At 36.0% G+C, this 21,189-nt stretch overlaps 1 protein-coding gene and 1 long non-coding RNA gene across 2 annotated transcripts; both read right to left on the reverse strand.

The window, feature by feature from the left end:
• Window positions 1-11,968: 11,968 nt before the first annotated feature.
• LOC121767636 lies at window positions 11,969-12,623 on the reverse strand. The gene is made up of 2 exons (XR_006043161.1): window positions 12,359-12,623; window positions 11,969-12,275 (listed from the first exon to the last, which is right to left on the reverse strand). It is a non-coding gene; the product is annotated as an uncharacterized LOC121767636 (long non-coding RNA).
• Window positions 12,624-17,786: 5,163 nt separating this feature from the next.
• On the reverse strand, window positions 17,787-19,993 carry LOC121766874 (secreted RxLR effector protein 161-like). The gene is made up of 2 exons (XM_042163108.1): window positions 19,933-19,993; window positions 17,787-18,364 (listed from the first exon to the last, which is right to left on the reverse strand). Exons 1-2 carry the CDS (start codon window positions 19,991-19,993, stop codon window positions 17,787-17,789), a joined length of 639 nt encoding a protein of 212 aa, XP_042019042.1.
• Between the last annotated feature and the right edge of the window lie 1,196 nt (window positions 19,994-21,189).

Raw genomic sequence — 21,189 nt, forward strand, 5'->3', positions numbered from 1 at the left:
AGTGATATACTTATACTACCTCCGTCCACCAAAATTCGTCCCAGTTTGACCGGGCACGGGTTTTAAGAAATGTAATGGAAAGTGGGTTGAAAAAGTTAGTGGAATGTGGGCTTGACTTTTATATATTAGTTTTATAATAAAATGTGAGTAGGAATGAGTTAGTGGAATGTGAGGTCCACTACCAAAAATGGTAAAAGTGAAATGGGACAAATTTTGGGGGACGGACGAAAAAGGAAAATTGGGACAAATTTTCAGGGACGGAGGGAGTATAATTTAATTTCGAGTTTATTATGCCAAACAATGTAAGTGAGTTATATATTATTTTTCCGTGCATTGCGTAAAAGTAGATATTGTTTATTAGCTATATAGATATTGCTTAATTTATAAAAATCGACCTAATATAAATAAATTAATAGTCCGTGCGCCGCCCAGAGTATGTGAAATCAAAAAGGTATGTACAACTGATATACATACTTTACTTTAATTCCTGATTTATTATCACAAACTTTGTTAGTGTATGTTATTTTGTACCATGCTATACTATTATTGTACATATATTTATTTAGTATTATTTTTGTTCCATGTAATATTTTTACGATTCATCTTTTTTCTATTTTTTTACACCACATTGTAATATGTAAGTATATATTAATAGCCAATGAAAAATTATGCGCAAAAAATGTTTAAAAGATTCTAACATTTTTAAAATCGACAAGTTGATACTGGTGTAGGTTGATACTGGTGTAGGTATGATGGTCGATACGTTCGAGGTAGTACTTAATATTTATTGGTCGTTTAATTCTGAGATATGACATGTTAGTTAATATGAAATAAAAGGTGATCGAAATTATAATTATAAAGAATATTTATTTTTATATTAAAATACTACAAGCTAAAACATGAAAAAGATTCTCGCCCTTATTTAAATTGGGAATAAATTATTGTTCGTGCGGTGCCGCACGAGTATGTGGAAACAAAAAGTTATGTATAATTTGATTTGGTGTAAATTACACTGATTAAGTTCAAAATATTTGATATTTTCTATATGCAAAACTATTAACACACACATCAAATAAAGAATTGGAGTTATAAAATTCCAACTACAGAACCACCGTAGTCCGTAGCCATTGAATTACATAAGCTATCTTCTTTCTCCTCCTTTGAATTATTATTGCAGCCAAACAAAAAAACAACATATGTAGAAAAATTAATTGAATTATATTTGAGTTTTGAATATACCTAGTTCTAGTTTACCAGCTTTCAGACTTGGAACGGCAGAATGAATACGCTAAATTCAGACTTGGATTGGAACGGCAGAATGAATTCGCTAAATTAAGAGGCACGATTTATATATATTTTGCTGAAACCTATCTCTAATATTATATTTATTATAAATTATAATTATTGTGAAATTACTAAAATACCCCTAAGTTTTTTAAGAATTAGTGGGGGGACCATGGGCTCCCCTGGCCCCACCCTCCCTCCGCCCCTGGGTGTAATAGTTATATGTATAATTAAATGTGTTGTAATATATAAATTATAAATTAATATATTAGTAAATCATTCTCGTGAAAAACATTCCCGCATTAAATAAAGTATTTATCTAACCTCTGATATCTTTTCAACCCAGAATAATATATAAGAAACTCATTAAGTGATTGACTAGAATGAATTAGGAATGAATCTGATAAAATAGGTTGAAACAATTCTAAATCAAGTTAGAGATAGCTCTTGTCTCTTTGGTGACCGGTTTGTCTTATTTTTATTTGTTTTTATTTTATTCATGTATAGTCTCCTTACTCGAATGCATATTGCGTTGTGGTAGGGACGGAACCAGAAGTTCGAAAAAGCCAGTACTGAATTAAAGTAAAACATTTTATATATAAAGTTTTTGAAAATTTTGTGAGACACTAGATGATAATTATAATTAAAAAAATCAATAAATCTCCATTATGAAGTACTCCCTCCGTCCCACAATAATTGTCACTCTTTTCCATTTCGGTCCATCCCACAATAATTGTCACACTTCATTTTTACAATAAATGGTAAGTAGGACACACATTCCACTAACTCATTTCACTCACATTTTATTATAAAACCAATATAAAAAAGTGAGTCTCACATTCCACTAACTTTTTCAATCAACTTTCATTTACATTTCTTAAAACTCTTGCCCATAATAAGAGTAACAATTATTGTGGGACGGATGGAGTATATATATTAATAAACTACAAATGCAATCTAAATTTATAGCTATCTAATTCCAAATTAATAAACCAAAGTACAGAGTAATTCACAAATCACTATCATAATTTCTTAAAATACAATTCTAAGTCGACGTATAAAGTTAAGTATCGAGTCTTGATTCACTATTCCTAAATAATTGGTCATCTAATAATTGAAAAATAAGTACATATAAATCTCAAAATTTTATTTATATTTAAAATAAACTTGGATGGTAAATAAAAGCAATTTTTAGAATGCATTTTTTTTCCATTTTGCATCGTTACTTTTATTTAAATACTAAAAATATTATAAAGTCACCAAATAAATGTATATACTAGATTAATTGTAAATTATAATCATAATAAAAATTAATATGGCTATGGGCCCACCAAAACTAGATAGAGACATAGTAATTGGATTTTAAAATAGAAAAATATGTTGCAGGATGGAGTAGTCTGTATTATAGATACTAGGTGCCCGTACGGGCGTAGCACAGTTGGCAACGGAAGGGCAGATCTTGTTGCAATGAGCCTGGGTTCAAATCTCACTGCTGTCTTGTAGTTGCTTCCATCTCTAAGGCACAAGTGTGAGGTCTTGGGAGATGGGCTTCTGGCAGTCAGTGAGTTAAGGCATCCCCCTTAACGGGCCACTGCGTACTCTGATTTTGTTAGGGTTTGTATACTAGAAATCACCTTTCGAGTGATTGAATACTGATAAACTCTAATTATTATTTTCCAATGAATGCAACAAATTATTTTTGTCATGATGTTGTTATGTTTTATATTTAATGGATGTTTATTGCATATTTAAATGTACAAGCGAACATAACAAAGTCTAAGTCTTTGTTTAGTAGACCGGTTGTGGGCTGCGCTCAATTTAAGGTACGCGGTCAGTCCTGAACAAAGAAAAATAATAATTTCACAACCTAGATAGGCCTAGACTACCTATCGTGAAAGGTTGCAATGTCAGTCCGATTATTTCTAAGCCTTATTGAAATAAGATGACGTTGGTGTGGTATAGCACTGAATGGATCTAACAGCAAGACGAGTCTTTATGCTATCTACTGAAAGACGAGGTCTTGATAATAAATTTCTTAATCAATGTACGTTAGCATTGAGCATACGATATTGAGTATCTACTACTTTAACTTACCAAAGGTGCGAGTTTTTCGTCAACCAACGATCCAGGTATATTGGGTAGTGGTGATCATTATCTGGCGGTGCTAGGATTGCCATTATGTTGAATCGTGCGAGAGGAGAGTCTCGTTTGATAACGTCCACAAGATGAGCTCGAAACAAGGTTTTATTATTCGGAACCTAGTTAGTTGGAGTTTGATTACTCTATGAATAATAAATAAGAGTTTCTTGCTAAGTTCACTCTTGAAGATTAAAATATGTCAATTAATTAAGTCCATAGCTGTAACATCTCAAATTTTTGTGACTCTTTTTATATGTTTATTTGAAATTTCGATTATGAAACTTTTGTTTCTATGTGATTAAGTGAATTGTGTGAAATAATTGTCGTGAGTGATGTGGAATGAAGTCTTTATATTTTATACCCACTATTTTATTTCCTAAGTTGTGACTATATTTCTCTCCAAGTAAATATTGCTATTTTTCCGTGCTAATTAAATCAGCAAATTTCGAATTTCTCACCCTCAAATCACACGCCTACCTTGCTCCACATTGTGGGATTTTTATTTTATTCCTTCCACAATTTAATTACTTTTAATTGGGTGTGAATTAAACCTAGTACATAAAATAAACTAAACCCAAACCCTATCCCCCATAATTTCACACGCCCCCTCCCTCATTCTCTCCCTCACACGCCTCTCTTCTCCCACTCATATCCTCTCCAAAAATCCTCCATCCAATCCTTGTTCTTGCATCCGTTGAAGTTTATTTTCAAGAGTCTCCGACGAATCGCATCAATTCGTTTTTTACCGATTCGTTTTCTTCAAGGAAGGTATATTTGATTCACTTTCCCTCAATCTTTTCATATAATCCTTGTTCTTGAACCCTACATGCATATAGTGAGTGTAGGAATGATAGATCGCAAAATTAATCGGTGGGAAAGTGTGGTTGCATGAGAACTTTGACAATTATGCGATTTTGATTGAGTTCATGTGAAGTTTGATTTGAATCTTTGGTGAATGATGTGAGTTGATGTGCAAACATGATTATGAGAACCTTTTAAGCATGATTGTGTGTTATAAGCATGAAAAATTGTATTTGGATGATTGAGGAAGAAACCCTAATTTCGAATTTGTGAGCCTGAAATCTGTGACATTCGAACAGCGGTTTCTGATGTGTAATTGACCTATCAAATGATCGAATGTTGATATGAAAATTTTACTGAGTAAATTTCAAGGTGTTTTCTGTGTCTCATGTGAATTTCAGCCCTTTTTGTCGAAAAATGAATTTTTAAAAAATGTTTGAAGTTGACTGCGCAATTCTGCCAGAAACTTGTGTTCTCGGCCAGAATGTTTCGTTTTCTGTTTGACCAACCAAATGACCTCCTTTTGATGTAAATTTGTAACTGGGTGAAATTTGATGTGTCTTCTACTTTGTGTGAAAATTTCAGCCTCATTGGACATCATATGGAGTTTTAGTGATTTTTACAAAACGGTCGTGCAGTTCTGCCAGTTTTCTGTCTTAATAAAATAGTGCTTATTTTTAAGTCTAATGGTGTTATATGATGCATGTATGTCCAAGGAGTGTGTTTATTGGTGTGGTTAGGTGTTGCACGTTAAAATATGTTATGGTGTGTTTTTCCCTCTTGTGTTGAACGTTGGGTTGGGTAAATTGAGAAAAACGATGAGAGAGGAACGACAGGACGTGCATAGAAATATGAGTTTATGGAAGGCTGACTTATGTTATGATGTTGGCAAGGATTATTGTGTGTACGTGAGCACAAGGAACGAGAGTTGCCTTAAGTTGGATTGAATTTTGTTAAGCGAACGAGGTGGGCTTTCTCTTTCAAATCTCTTTATTTTCCGAAAATATGTTATGGTGTTATAAGGGTGGTTTAACTGTTATGTCATGTCATGTTGTTTTTGGTTTATGAGATTGTTGCCTGATGCCTAGTTCGTCTGAGCTTGCTCCGTTAGGCTATATGGCTGTGTTGTGAAACGAATTCGGGTCTGAGTAGGGCCGCAAGTCCTATCAGGTTGTGTACACTGGTGGGATCGTGAGCCGTCCTTGCTAGTCGGCCGGTCTCGTGGGCGAATAGTGTGGCCACACTTTCGTCGCACTGTGATATGATGATTGTGATTGATGGATTGATGTGAAAAGTGGGGAGATAAATTGTCTGACCAGACTTGAAATATTTTTGTGTTCTCGTGATATTTCTTACTACATATAAAACTCGAGATCATTGGTATGGATGACATAACTATATTAAAATGTTTTCGGCATGAACCCATTGAGTACAACAAGTACTCAGCCCAGCATATTCTTTTTCTTTATGTGCAGGTTGAGCGGGATGTTGCGGAGGATGTTGAGTTGGCCTAAGAACTTAGGATGCGTTGTGTCTTCATACATAGGCGTTATCCTTGACTCTCTTTAAACCTTATTTCCGCTGCTATATTTTGAACTATGTCTCAAGACTTTAATCTTTTTCGTACTGTGTTTGAGCATGTTTGGTTGTGTTAGGTTTTTAACCGGGTATTTACAATGTTACTTTAAAATGGTGTTTACGTGTTTTAATCTAAATGTTTCTTTAGAAGTTAATTGGGTTTTAATATTTATTTTCTCCGCTGCTTCTTTTAAAATAAAAATATTTATCATAAGTCGTTTCTAATTAATAGTAAATTATAACCTTAAACTTCTTTCTTTAAACCAAAATGTTTTTCATTCTTTTAAATTAATTAAGTTTTCAAATAAAACGCTATCCTTGCATGTTGGGTCACGATCGCCGCGTTTGTAGTACCCCTAGTATGGGCGGTCGTGACAGAGTGGTATCAGAGCTTCGTTCTTTCGCTCTAGTCCAAGAGTCTTCTTTTACTTTAAGTCTAATTAGTGAACCTTAGATTAGAAGTGTCACGAAGATTCAACATCCACAGCATCACGTTCAACCAAGGAAAGTGAGGTATGTTTTAAGTTATTGATGAAATGAAGGAACGATGTATAAAGTTGAGAATGATATGATGAGGATGTTTTGGGCAAAAGTATGCATGAGCATGTAACTACGTGATGATGTGACGTTATTATCATGTTGAAATTTGAGTATAAATGATGTGAGGACATAAATAAGTTGAATGTGAGCATGATTGGCATGATGATCTAAACACGTATTACATGTGTGAAAGCGATATTGTGATAGTATGAGTATGTGGAATATGAGCATGAATTGACAAGATGATTTAAGCACGTGTTGTATGTACGGACATGATATTGATATGGTATGATTATGTGTGACATGAACAAGATCTGTGTAAAGACCCAAGTATATGTCAAATGGGTGAAAGTGATAAGACGTGAGCATGAAATTTGTGATGTTGTGAATGTGTATCACGTGTGAAAATACTACGACGTTAGCATGTGAAGGTATGAAGCCTTAAGATAATAGTAAACTTGAAAATACGTGACGAGCTTAGGAACCATCACAAACAACAATGAGATAAAAGATGTTTTGAGAAAATTTTGAGAATGAAAGAGGAGAAAAATATTTACACGAGCAATGAAGTAAAATCTTTCTATGAGGGATTGTTTTCAAATTAAGAAGTATTTTCTGATGTTTGTAAAAAGAGCGAGTTGTGAAGAGGAATGATGGAGTGTTTTACATGAAAGATGAAAAATTTATGAGTTGCTGAGAATGTTGAAAATTTTTGAGAGAAAAAGGATGGGTCATCTGAAAATGATTGTTTCAAACATAGATGTGAAGTGCATGGTGTCTGAGTATGTGGAAAATAAAAAATAATAATAATTTTGAGGTTGATGTTTTACAATGGTAAGGACTAGTTGTTCATAGTGGAATTTGATTGACAAAACTATAACATGTTATGGAAAATTGTTGAAAATTTCGGAAAATCTTTGAACCTTGAACGAAAGCAAGTTAGTTCGTTTCTTTTGGGAAAATTTAGATCTGGAAGTGAATGAGGAATATGACGTAGTTATGCATAGCGATATACGTTTATGCATGTTGAATCATTTGGTATGTGAATCATGTTTTAAGTGATGAATTATGAACGTAAAAGTGTGAGGTACTTTATGAAAGTGTTGATAGAAGAAAGTATGATGCTATGAACTTTGTTGCAAACATAGAATGCCCAAGATATCTATTTGATCGAACGATATCGAACTTAGTTGTTACAACTACAATATCACTTTCCTGAGGGATAAGATAAATGGAAATATGTAGTGCGAATTCGAACTCCATTAGATAATTACAAATTCACCATCGTTTTCCTGAACGATAAGAATAAAGAGAATACGAAGAGACATTACGTACAAAAAGAACTTCAAGAGGAGATGCTAAATGATTTAATCCTACAACGGGGAGAACTCATACTTGTGATCCAATATGTAAACTCATTCTTGCTTCAAAAGTGGTGATGCGACGAGGACGACTGTTATAGCACGTTGGGAGCGCGAGTAAAATTACGATGTTTTAAGAGAATGGTTTTTATGAGGTGCAAAGAATATTATGAAGATATGGATTTCGACTATAATTATTAGTGGCAACGATACGAAGAATCTCAGCGTGGAATCCACAGTTCCTAGAGCGATGTTACCAGTTTTGGCTCGCGAAAGATGAATGAGGAGGTGCAATTTTAATAGCTAGAACGAATTTTTTAATCAACAGTTCTTACTTGGATTCTAAGAAGTTGTCTTTCCGGACCTTTCAAATAATCGTGAGCCCTTGTCTATTTAACGTCTTGTTTCACTCACTCTTTGCAATAACGCATATTATTCCTTTTCATCCATTGATTCATAACTCACTTTCAGTTATTGGAAAGTGGAGTTTCCTTCATAACTTTGGACACCTGGATTGATTGTAGTCTTCCTTGACCTATTATTTACGAACAATATTTTGACCTTGTGAGCCTTTGCTATTAAACTTCATACCTAAGGCTGCTTGCAGCTATGTCCTTCAATATGTTCACATTTCACAGACATGCTTTCTATGGGATATTCTTCTTCGAACTATTTTTTTTAGCCTTTCCTTTTGTAACCATGGCTGTGTCAAAGTTCTTTCTTACAGAGTGAAATTCCTTTGGTTATGTTCCACTATACGTATCATTTCCATATCAGAACTTTTCTTTCTACAAAACATAGTCAAATAACAAACGGAATGAAACATCATAAAACTAAACTAGCTACACCCTTGAGTTGGAGAATCTTGATTGGAAGTTCCTTTCTTCAAACATTGGAATAAATTGGGGAAGTTCAATCTTGAGCTCTCAAAGTTGTTTCTCTCTTTCTTGGACTGTAGGAATGGTGAAGAATGATCGGAAAATCGCCTCATATATCATATATTTCATGCCCTAAGTTTCCAAACATGATTAGGCATCAAAATCCCTCAAAAAAAGTAAAAAAAATCCGTGTTTCCGCCTTTGCGGAGCGGGCCCAAGTTTCTGACTGGGAGATAGTTTTTCGGCTGTTTTCCGGAGCGGGCCGCTAAGGTTTTGCGCGGAGGTGGAGCAGGCCGCTCCATGTTCCTAAACAGCGCGCAGTCTTCGTAAAATAGGCATAGCTTTCTCTACAAAACTCCGATTGAGACGTACAAGATATCCATGCGAAGCTCTTTCAAAGACGAAGAGAAAGATATGCATTAAAAACTAATTGGACTTCAAAATCGCCAGAAAAAGAGTCACCAACCAAGGTTGCTGCACATTCACATATTTTATATATTTTTCTACACATTTCTTCACAAAATGGTCAAAGTAACAACATAATAGAGAAGTAGATATAAACATGCCTAATAATGGACTAAATGTGATTGGATTCATATAAAACTACCCTCTAAAACCATGCAAATCCAACTATGTCAATGTGCATGTGAAAAGTGGAAACTTACTAAAAATGGATAGACAAAAGTAAAAGGAATAACAGACAGTGTTGGCTAACTAACTACCTAAACTTGCAGAAAAGCTGAAAAATAGAAGGATAAAAAGCATAAAGTAACAAAAGCAACAAGGTGATCCCAAACTTAGACTGTGACATTGTCTTCTCCACCAAGTAACACACACATTCAGAAAATCAAAACTCCATTGATGAAAGCTCGAAATCAGACTCATAAAACTCATAATACCAAATATATTAAAAGTGAAATGAAACATTTATTTGCGGATGGAAGAAAAAAGGAAAAATGAGACATTTAATTGGCTGACGTGGGGAGTACATTCAATTTTAGATGTAAATTTGCATAGTTTCTTGCCATTCATATTAAAATTGAAACATGAGTAATAATTTGAAAAATTCAAACATGTGATATTAGATATTTAGTCCTTATAGATTTTTTTTATTAATAATAGTAATTGAAATTATGAGAATGTAAAATTATAAATTAATACTGCAAAATTAGGATATTTTCATAACAAATAAAATTGATCTATAAATCAAGGTAAAAAATAAAGAAAAATTAGCAAAAATAGAAACACAGAAAAAAATACTAGAAAATAAATTTTATAAGAACGAAAAGGTCTCATTTTATTATTTTCATATTAATTAATGCATATAATGATAAATCTTACACCCTTTGTCCTATTAAAAGTGAAACGTTTTTCTTCTTATATTGTCCCATTATAAATGAAATGTTTCCTAAAGTGGAAATAACATCATCTCTACTTTTTCATCTCTCTTACTATATTCTCTTCTCATTAACTCATGAAACAAAACTACATAAAATCATGTGCCGAAAAATAAATGTTTCATTTCTAATGGGACAGAGGGAGTATATTATAAAAAATTAGAAGTGTAAATAATGACAAAACTTTAATCGCGTATGAAGTACCAGAACTTATTAGAAATCACATAAGAAGTTGCAGAGAAAAATGTGGCAGAAATAATATGCCAGCAATATAATGGAGTGACAAAAATACCTTTATAGGGTGTGAGGGTGTTTTAGTCGGAAAAAACCTCATTTGTGATTATATAAAATGTTAGGATTATCTAAGGGTATTTTTTTGTTAGAGGTCTGTAGTGCAACAACCCTAAATGTTAGGGACAGCGCTATAGAGAACTCAAATCTGAAACCTTTGGTCTCAGACATTATTAACCTCTCTAACATTTACAAATTCAAATGTTATTAAAATATACACAGGCGCATGTGTTTATTTTTTAATTAATTCATTGATCAATTATTTAAAGGAAAAATCCAAGGTACTTTATTTATTTGTTCAATCTGAAATTATTAATTATAATAGTGATACGTGAAATATAATGTGATTTATTATTTCTGAATTAAATAGTTAGGAACTTGAATTTTAATTCGTGATTTATGAATTTGAGAATGAGAATTATTGAATTTTTTTTATTATAGTTGTTATTCGGTTTTCTCATAAATATTATAAATACATTATATATAAAATTACATTTTTTGGTAAAATAATAATATTATTTTTTATTTTTTAAAAATTTCAGCACCTGCTCATTTAAATTCTTGGATCCATCACTACTGCATCTCTAAATGTCAAATAATTCATGATACTGAAATCATTACATCTACACAAAAAACTATTCCATTCGTCCCATAAAAATAGTCTTTTTTCCCATTTTTATCTGTCCCACAAAAATAATTTCTTCTATTTTTGGTAATTCTTTTCTCTCTTATAAGATGTGTCTCATAATTCTCCACGAAAAATACTTCAATCACTTTCTTTTTTTAAATCTCTCATATTTTGCTAATTTCGCGTTAAAATTCATGTCAACCTCAAAGTCCCTATTCTGGGACGGAGGGAGTACAATTTCAATATTCATATTCGAAATAAAACTAAACATTCACCTAAATAATGAGCTGCAATCCATTCTCATATTTCAGCTCACAAATATCCAATATTGATATTAAACACGTTGAATTAATGACATGGACGTTTACTTTAACGGTTTGGTTTCATAAAAATACTCTTGAATGACGTATCAGGCATAGTTGGGGAGAAAGGAGGATATGAGTAGGGAGTATATTGATAGATATAATTCGTTGATGTTTATTGCTTTGCATTGTGTCCCTTTAAATAGGTTTTACACTCATGTATACATGGAATGATATCAATCTAATTATAATGTTATCAATCTATTCCCTAATTGTATCAATCTATTTTGGGAGTATCATTATGATTGACCTCCTACACTCTTTTCCTTGTTTAACACTCTCCCTCAAGTTGAGTGGTGGGATCCTCAAAACTTAACTTGCGAAGTATACTTCTGAAGCTTCTTGAGTTGACCGTCTTGGTGAGTATATATGCCAGCTGATCTTCTGATCGAACAAAGAGTAGCTCCACTGCTCCCTTCTCGATGTTTTCTTTGATAAAATGTCTGCCAACTTCGACATGTTTAGTTCTATTATGTTGAAGAGGTTGGTAGCGGAAGCGCATTAATAAATCAGATAAAACAATCTATTTAGCTGTAATAGCCAACTAGATTTTCGAGACTTATGAATAAAGTTGGAAACATGGAACAATTACATCTTTTCAATTGTATTAATGTACGATGAGTATACGATTCTCATACCCGTGTTTGGGAAACGAGATTTTATGAGGATATGAAACTAGAAATTTAAAGAAAGAGGATAAGGATCGAACGAAGCGAAAGAGTATTTATTTATTTCCTAAGTAAACGAAATACAATGTATAGAATTGCAAGCTAAGTCTTAAATTACAAATGCCTGACAATGAAAATAGGGGAAATGAACTACGCACCAACTATTATAAATATTAGCTTACATGTTGAAAAAAAGACAAAAGAGTACAAGTAGAGAACTACTCTATTACAATCAGAGATTCTAGAAACTTCATCGGCCATTATCTTCAGGCCGTCTCGGCCCAAATTCTAGGAAGCCCAATGGGCCGAGACATCAAGGAAACAGCCCTCGGTAGTTAACCATAGCCTCTGCCAAAACGAAACGAAAACAAGCTGAAATCGAACAAGGAAAGGGGCAACATTCCTTTACTTAGTGGAGACCAAAACCTTACCTAAATGAGTAGGAATGAAGGCAGCAAGGACCTGCAACAGCCTGCAGCGACCTACCCTCTTAACCAGTACCGAAGGGCTGTGAGGCAGTCCAGCCGGCCCCTTCACCCCAACAGCTGCAGAGGCCTTTCCTTGTAGGTCCCAGTGTTGTTAGGGTCGCGGGGCGCACCGGGTCGATGAAGTGAAAATTCGGGTCGCGAGTCGACGAGTCGACGGGGTCGAGAGACCCACAAAGCTAGGTTAATTTTTTTGCCTTTTAATATTAAATAAAATAAATATATTGCTCTAATGTTTATAATACATCAAATAATATAAATGTAGACGCAATTCATGTGAATAGAGATAAAATGGAAAATAGAAATGATCAAAATATCAAAACAATTCATAAGTCATAACACAATAAATAATTGAAACCATTGTCTGAAAATATCAAAACAAAGGAATATATGAAGGGTGGCAACAAAAGATCTTTGAATTGTTTATTTGTTTAGGAGTGAAGAGGCCGAATTCTAAAGTGTAGAAAGTAGGTTTGAAAAGTTTGATGTGGTGCATGCATATATATAGAGAATTGTGATTGAGAGAGACAGAAAACATGTGAGAGATTTGAGAAAATCAGAGATAACATGTGTTTAGGGCTGCCCGGGCGACTCACTCGACCCAGGCGACCCACTCGACCTAGGCGACCCAGCGGCGACCCTGTATCTCGATCAACCCACCCATGTTGGGGCGGTGATGGTCTCGACCTAAGGACCCGGGCGACCCGAACGACATTTTGACAACACTGGTAGGTCCCACGGCCTCCAGTCACGGTGGTACCTGCAAAAGTCACACAAAATGCAGTGAACGTGCAGCAAAAGATAAGGGCTGAGATACCCAGCAAGATGGCAACACAAGAGGTTACAATGCCAATTAATGCACCAGTACATCCCTGCATTTCTGCCGAGCCAACAGCCAACCCAGAACAACCTGGGAACCCTTCCTTGCTGCCAAACCAACAGCCTTTACAGAGCTTTCAGTTACAAACTATGTATATATGCTATCTCCCTCGGCCTCACCCTCTTTCACCACCACATACTAAGTTAAAACGATAGTGAGTCGAGAGTGAGAGAGAGTTGGAGCTAAGGAGCCAGAGTGTTTCAAGGAGTAACACCCCCTCTATTTCCTCACACAGATAGAAGCATGATAGCATGATTACGCGAGGAGTTGTAAACTCTCGCCACCTCTTCACTAGTAATAGGTTAACACTCACATGTAATAATCGAACAAACCGGCTGTAGATTCAGAACTCACAACATCAACAAACCAACAGCATATAGTAGCGAGCACCTAGAATTCAAAGCCTCTCATGGACAAATGAAAACTGATAAGCCTCAATAGATGAATAACACACATAAACCCTCAAGGCCAAGTATCATGTAATTGCTACATAACTTGAAGTACATAGTTAACTAAGAACGAGACTTAGCTGGGGTATGAGGACTGCTCGACGACGGCCGGTCAAGGCTGGAGGCAGAAGAGAGGCTGCCTTACACGAAACGGCGGGTGGAAACGAGACCGATGGTGACATCGCGAATCGGGACGCAACGGAGGGAGTACGACGGCAGGCTGATGACGCTGTCTCCTCCGCCGGTTACGGCCTATTTCCAATCTTGGGTTTGAACCCCAATCGGTTATGGGAGTAGAGGAAAGACCGAAATGAGAAGAGAAACACGCCAGACGTGAATTCGCCGGAGGAGTCGGTCAGAGTGGAGGTGGTCGACTGGCGAAGCGACGTCGGGCTCGATTTTGCTCGACGTGGTGCCACCCCCATTCGAAAGTTGCCAAAAAAATTAAAAGGGAGGCGCTCTTGGATGACGGCGAGCAGTGGCTAGCGGAGACGCCGCCGAGAGAGATGAGAGAAGCGTCGATCGACCGAGCTAGGGTTTTTTCCATAGATTAGGGATTGAAAAATCAAATTGGGGAAAGAAAGAAAATTTGGGAGAGGAGAAGAGAGTGAGGCGGTAGACAGATGGGAGTATGGTGAATTGGGCCATGCCCAATTTATTTCTCTTTCGGGCCTCATTTTTTTTTTAAAAAAAGAGAGAGGAGGAGTATGGAATTTGGGCCAAGGAGTTAATTAAATTGGGCCCAGAATTATCCTCCCTTGAGCTTTCAAAGATTTAAATCCTCTTGGGCCTATGATACCCCTTTCCATTAAAATGGGCCGGCTGATTTAAAAGTGTAGGCAACTAAATTTATTCTTACTTAGGACCATTAAATTGTTTGGGCACTACCCTGAATAAATTTGAGACTATGAGAATTTGTTCCATAAGCTACGGAAGGTTGGTCGTGTTAGCATAGTGTGCAATAAAGGATTAAATTGGACTTTTAATAGTCAAGGTAAGAATCCTAACTTACTTATGTAATTAAATCCAAGAGGATTTAAATTCAAAGTTTGACTTATGATAATTTAGATCATAGCGTGAGTCGCTAATTAAAGTATCGAACTTCTTTATAGACTCCCCTACTGTTTACCAAATAAAATAGTGGGTAATCATCGGAGATAAAAACATCGAGGAATTTAACAAATACTCGAGAAATTCAGTGAAATTCCCGAATTAAGTAAATCGCTTGATTTAATGATTAAAGATTTATGGATTTAGAAAGAACGAAGTAAAAAAAAGCACACGCTTAGGAATGCATACACGCCAAATAAATAATTACTTAAGCTTATAGTAAGTATATTATTTGTTTATGAAGGGGCGTCGTCACACGAGAAGTAAAATCCAGTCAATGGACGCTCATCTGAAAGTTTAAGCAAACAAGGTGGGCTTTTCTTTCAAGATGTGATTTTATGTGAAAACGTGAATACTTTGAGTGAGTTGTCATGCCATGTTTTTATTTATGATTACCCATCTGTTGGCTATTCCAAGCAAGTTAAATCGAATTCGGGTCCCAGTAGGGCCGCAAACCCTACTCGGACTAGTGTACACATAAGGGGTCGTGTGCTAGCGCTAGAGTTGGCATGTCCAGTGACCGTCGTGGAATGTGGCCACATTCCCGGTTCACACAGATCAGATATGGTATTTCAACAGATGTTATGTGACTGCGCAGTCAACCTTTTGAAAAGAGAAAAGTTTTAGTGACCGGGAATTATTTTCAGAAAAACCCCGTGCTCACTCAAGTTTGGCTGACAACTAAATAAGAAATGTTTTCGGCAATGAGCCCACTGAGTATACCAAATACTCAGCCCTGTTTCTCTTAACGTGCAGGTTGATCGTGGTCGGAGCGATGAGGTGTTGGGGAAGGTCTTATAATAAGAGGCTAGGTAGCTGAATTAATATGTCCCCACACATATTACTTCGTCTTGGAACCTTCCGCTGCAAGTTTAAGAATCGTTTTTTAGAAAAGACTATGCACTCAGTTAATTACTCTGAATTTGATGAAGTTGTATTGTTTCCCTTGAATTAAGTACTTATTTATGATGAGCTTGTGACCATTTAATTAGTTTAGTCGCGAAATAGCTACACTTTCTACTACTAGGGAGTTGTGGTCGTGACATTAGCAGATTATTAAGACAAAATCTATTCGCGTAATTATCACATGTATCATGCTCATAACTTGAATTAAAACATGATTTTGATTAATTGAAACATAAAACATGCTTTTCTGCGGAACAGAAGTTATACCTTCTTGATTCTCCAAAGAATCGTAGATTGCTCGCTACTTCTCAAGGTGAAGATCATGAGTAATAGACAATTGATCTTATAACTGGTTTCCGAACCGTATTTCGAAATCAGTGTGGGCTAATTTTATCAGAACATTAGCACTTGAATAAAGGAGAAAAAAAATCTCACGGAGGAGAGATAAAGAAAAAATTCCATCCCCTTCAGTATATAGGAGTGGACGAAAATTTCAGTAAAAATTAATGTGTTAATTTTGTCTCATTTATTCTCCTATTTATATTAAGTTCATATTGGGCCCAGTCAGGAATCTATGGAGGTTTAGATGTGGCATCTCCCAATTAGCTTTACTAAATAAATATAAGCTTATATTGGAACATCGTTATCAGCCACTATAGAAAGAATATTGCACTGCCCATCCAAATCCGAAAGTACAAGTAATCCGTGTTTTCATTGTGTATAAATATTTATTTCCTGCGCTTAAGATATAAATGTCTGTTAATTAATTAGTGTCTGCTATGGACTCAATTAATTAACATCTTATTAATTAGTGTCGGCTATGGACTCAACACGAAATTCTTATTTATTATTCATAGAGTAATCAAACTCCAACTAGCTAGGTTCCGAATAATAAAACCTTGTTTCGAGCTTCTCTTGAGGACATTATCATACGAGACTCACCTCGCGCACGATTCAATATAATAGCAATCCTAGCACCGCTAGATATTAATCACCACTACCCAAGATATTAGGATTATTGGGTTACGAAAAACCCACACCATTTGATAAGTCAAAGTAGTGCATAATCAATAGCTTATGCTCAATGCTAACGTATGTACATTAAGAAATAGTTATTTATCAAGACCTCGTCTTTCAGTAGATAGCATAAAGACATGTCTTGCTTTTAGATCCATTCAATGTTATACCACACCCATGCCATCTTATTTCAGTAAGGTTTAGAAATAATCGGACATACATTGCAACCTTTCACGATAGGCAGTCTAAGCCTATATGGGTTGTGAAATTCTTCTTTTTCTTTGTTCAGAACTGACCGTGTTACCTTATAGTGGATGACGCCCTCAACCGATCTGCTAAAACAAAGACTTAGACTCTGTTAAGTTTCTTATAGATTTAAGCATGTAGTAAAACAATCATTAAATGTAAAACATAACAACATTATGATAAAAATAATCTGGTCTTGAAACATAAAATAAGAGTTTTTATAGTATTCAATAACTCGAAAGGTGATTTCTAGTATATTGATCCTTAATGAAGAGGATTGAGGGGGAAAGTAGGTCAATTCTACGCGCCGTGTTTTCCCAGCGGGCCGCTGCACCTTGGCCAGCGGTCACTGCATCTTGATCCATAGTCTCTGCCTCTCGAACAGCAGTCGCCACACTTCATCCCAGCGGTCACTAGAAATTGTCCCGTAGCTTCTGGATCATTTGGAGGGGTCGCTGGGCGTGTTCTTCATTTCAACACATCTTTCTCCGGAGCAGGCCGCTACTGGCTCAGAGGTCGTTGGTCCCCAGCGGCCGCTGTATGTGTTGCAGCGGACCGCTGGGCGTCTCGAATGCTCCAGATTTCCAACTTTGACTTTTTTGCTGTCATTTTAGGCTCAAATATGCACATTTCTCACAAAACACGTCTAAATATCAAAATAGATAAAATATGTAAAATATGAACATGAATTGTGATTTTGACATTTAAAATGGACCAAATAAAACCCTTAAAACAGTGCAAAATCCTAGCGTATCATATACAAACTCTAACACATGTTGCACTGGATTCTCAGAGATACTGATTGCCGCTTTATTGTCACAAAAATGTGACTCTTGTCTGGAGCGAGTCCAATTTCTTTCATCAATCTTCTCAGCCATAATATCTCCATTAGTCCGCTTTTGATCACTATAAATTCTACTTCAGCACTGGATAAAGCGACCACCTTCTGCTTTATAGTCCTCCAAGTGACTAGATTACCTTCAACAAAGGTGAAATAGCCGGTTGTCGATCTCCTATCTACTGGATTGCTTGCCCAATCAGCATCAGTATATCCGTAAACCCCTCTTTGTTCGTTCTTCTTGAACATTATTCTATGTCTAACAGCTCTGTTGAGGTATTTGACAATTCTTAATGCAGCTTCATAGTGATCCTTATGTGGTCTATGCATGAACTGACTCACAATCCCCACCGCATAAGCAATATCAGGTCTAGTGTGGGAGAGGTAGATGAGTTTCCTAACTAGGCGTTGATATTTGCCTTGGTTTGCCAGTTCCGTGTCTTCTGAGATTTGTAAGCCGTGATTCACTAAGATTGGTGTCTCAACTGACTTGCAGTCCAGGAGTCCTGTCTCAGCCAGAATATCCAAGGTGTATTGTTTCTGTCTCAAGAAATACCTCTATCCCCAAGAAATACTTAAGGCTCCCTAAATCCTTCATATCGAATTCCTGAAATAGAATCCCCTTGATTGAGTCTTTTGATTTCCTCTGTATCATCTCCAGTAATAATCATGTCGTCTACATAGATAATTAGGCAAGTCAGTCGACCATCTTGCTTCTTTAGAAATAGGGTATGGTCTGATTGACTTTGTTTGGACCCATACTTTGCCATGGTTCCGAACCAGACTCTAGGAGACTGCTTGAGTCCGTAAAAAGTTTTCTTCTGTCGACACCCTTCTCCCTCTTTAAACCCTTCTGAGAATGCTGGTGGTGCATGCATATACACTTCTCTCTTTAATTCATATGGAGAAAAATATTTGTGACATCAAATTGATGTAGTGGCCAATTTTTATTTGCAGCAACTGATAATAGTACTCGGATGGTATTCATCTTCGCCACTAGAGAAAAAGTCTAATCATAATCTACACCATATGTCTGTATGGGGTCCTCTTTTAATGCTTATAACACCATAATCCAAAACTAGGACTAAATCCACACCCTTAAATTTTAAAATGAGTGGATGAGATTAAAGCTCACAAATTTGAATAAATGGTAGACAAAATATCAACAAAAGGGTAATATCGTCATTATGCTATCATATGATAATTTTCGTAGGGGTTTTTTTATATCAACATAGTGTATTACAAATATTAACAATATGGCATGATGATATCAACACAAGTGTACAAGAAAATATTAACACAGTTTTATTGAAATTTTATATACACTATATTGAGATTTTACATACACTATATTGAGATTTCTTTGTGCATTTGTTGATAAAATCTGCTTATCAACATGTACGAAAATTGAAATATAAATTATCAAATTTCATCACCCGAACATCGTCGGAACATATGCAATTGAGATCTGGTTAGAATCCTTACAAAATTATCTTTTATTTGATATATTTTTTGCAAAAAATTATTTAAATTTAGAGAGTTACGATAATTTAAAGTTTTGAGATGATTTTGATGAGAGAGATTAGACATTAATACCCTTTAAATTTATTTACTAATTATTTAAATTTAAAATATGATACACTTGTCATTATTTTAACCATTGGATCTCTTAATCTAATGGCTAAGAATTGGTCTTATTTTTGGATTGTTAATTAGTTAGCAATTGATCATAACTCTGTATGTATGTATTCTTTTGCTACCAATCGGGTCTTGTATCTCTCTATGGAACCATCTGGTCTGCGTTTTGATAGTGAACACCCGTTTACATCCAACTACTTTCTTTCCGTCTGGTATCTTGCACTTTACCCACATGTCGTTCCTCTCTAGAGAATCCATCTCTTTCAGCATTGCCTCCCGTCAATGTTTGTGTCTCCAGGCTTCTTTGACAGTGCAAGAAATTTCTTCCTCCTCATATAGTGCAGCTTGAAATGCATGGGCCATTTCTAAGAGTTGTCCTCTAGCCAAGTTGACTATCGAGTACTTGGCCTTTTTGCCTATGACCTTAGGGTTGTACCTCTTTGGTGGAACTTCGCTGTTGGATCTCGAGGGTAGTTTATATCCTCCAACTCCTCCATTCACCTATTCTTCTAGAAGATCACAAATTTCTGCCTCATTCTGGTCATCAGAATTTGGCTCAATATTTGTCTCAGGATCAGTCTCACCAAATATAGGAATATCATCACCAATATTGTTAGTATCCTCATGCTAAGGGGGGGGATCAGAAGTACTTATAGAGGATACAGTAGAGGAATTACTTGGACAATGTCACTGATTGGTGAGGGTTGTATTTCAGCTACTTGATCGGTGATGTTGATAACTTCCTCTGGTAGGCTCACCGGAGAATTGGATGTTGATAACTGACTTAGTGGATCACTATCACTCACCCCCTGACTGCTAAGGTGGTTAAAGAAGTAGTCTGTCTCAAGGAAGTCGCAGTTCAAGGTAGTGAACATGTGATTGGACTTGGGATCGAAACACCGGTAACCTTTCTGAGATGTTATATACCCCACGGAAACACATTTTACAGCACAGGGTAAAAGTTTGGTTCGTTCATGTTATGTTATGTGTACAAAAACTAAGCACCCGAATACTCTAGGCTGAAGTGTCAGGGGTAAAGGTATTTAGGCTAGTGTAGAGAGAATTTCTAGTGGTGTGAGTTCCAGGATACTAGAGAGCAATCGGTTTGTGAGATAGACTTATGTCGTCGCAATAGCTTCGAGCCAGAATTGTCTGGGGGTATTGGATTCGATGAGCATGGCACACCGTTTTGTTCAGTTCTAAGAGGGTACGGTTCTTTCTTTCAGACACACCATTTTATTCGGGGGTGTATGGACAGGTAGTTTTGGTTGACTAAGCCTTTATCATGACAGAAGGCTTTCATCTTGGAGTTCACAAATCCCCCCCTACGTCATGCGAGTACAATCATCTACAAACAGAAGAAAGTATTTGAACCCTTGACCCTCCACCCCCAACAGGAGATGGACCCCACACATCAGAATGAACAAGTGAAAACAAAGAATCAACACGTGTATTATTAGATTTATAAGAATGTCTATGGCTCATAGCCAGCACACAAGTCACACAATACATATCTTGATTAAACTTAGGAAATAGTGTTTTTAAATAACCCGAGGAAGGATATCCTAAGAGACGATACCAGAGCCAAGTTTCTCTATTTGCTGATCCGTGAGTCAGGAGGGTAGTTCCTTGTTGAGCTATCTCGTCTACGTAATACAGCCCGTCCCGCTCAGTGCTACGTCCAATAATTTTC

The sequence above is a fragment of the Salvia splendens genome, chromosome 15 (assembly GCF_004379255.2).
Source record: "Salvia splendens isolate huo1 chromosome 15, SspV2, whole genome shotgun sequence".
NCBI lineage: Eukaryota > Viridiplantae > Streptophyta > Magnoliopsida > Lamiales > Lamiaceae > Salvia > Salvia splendens.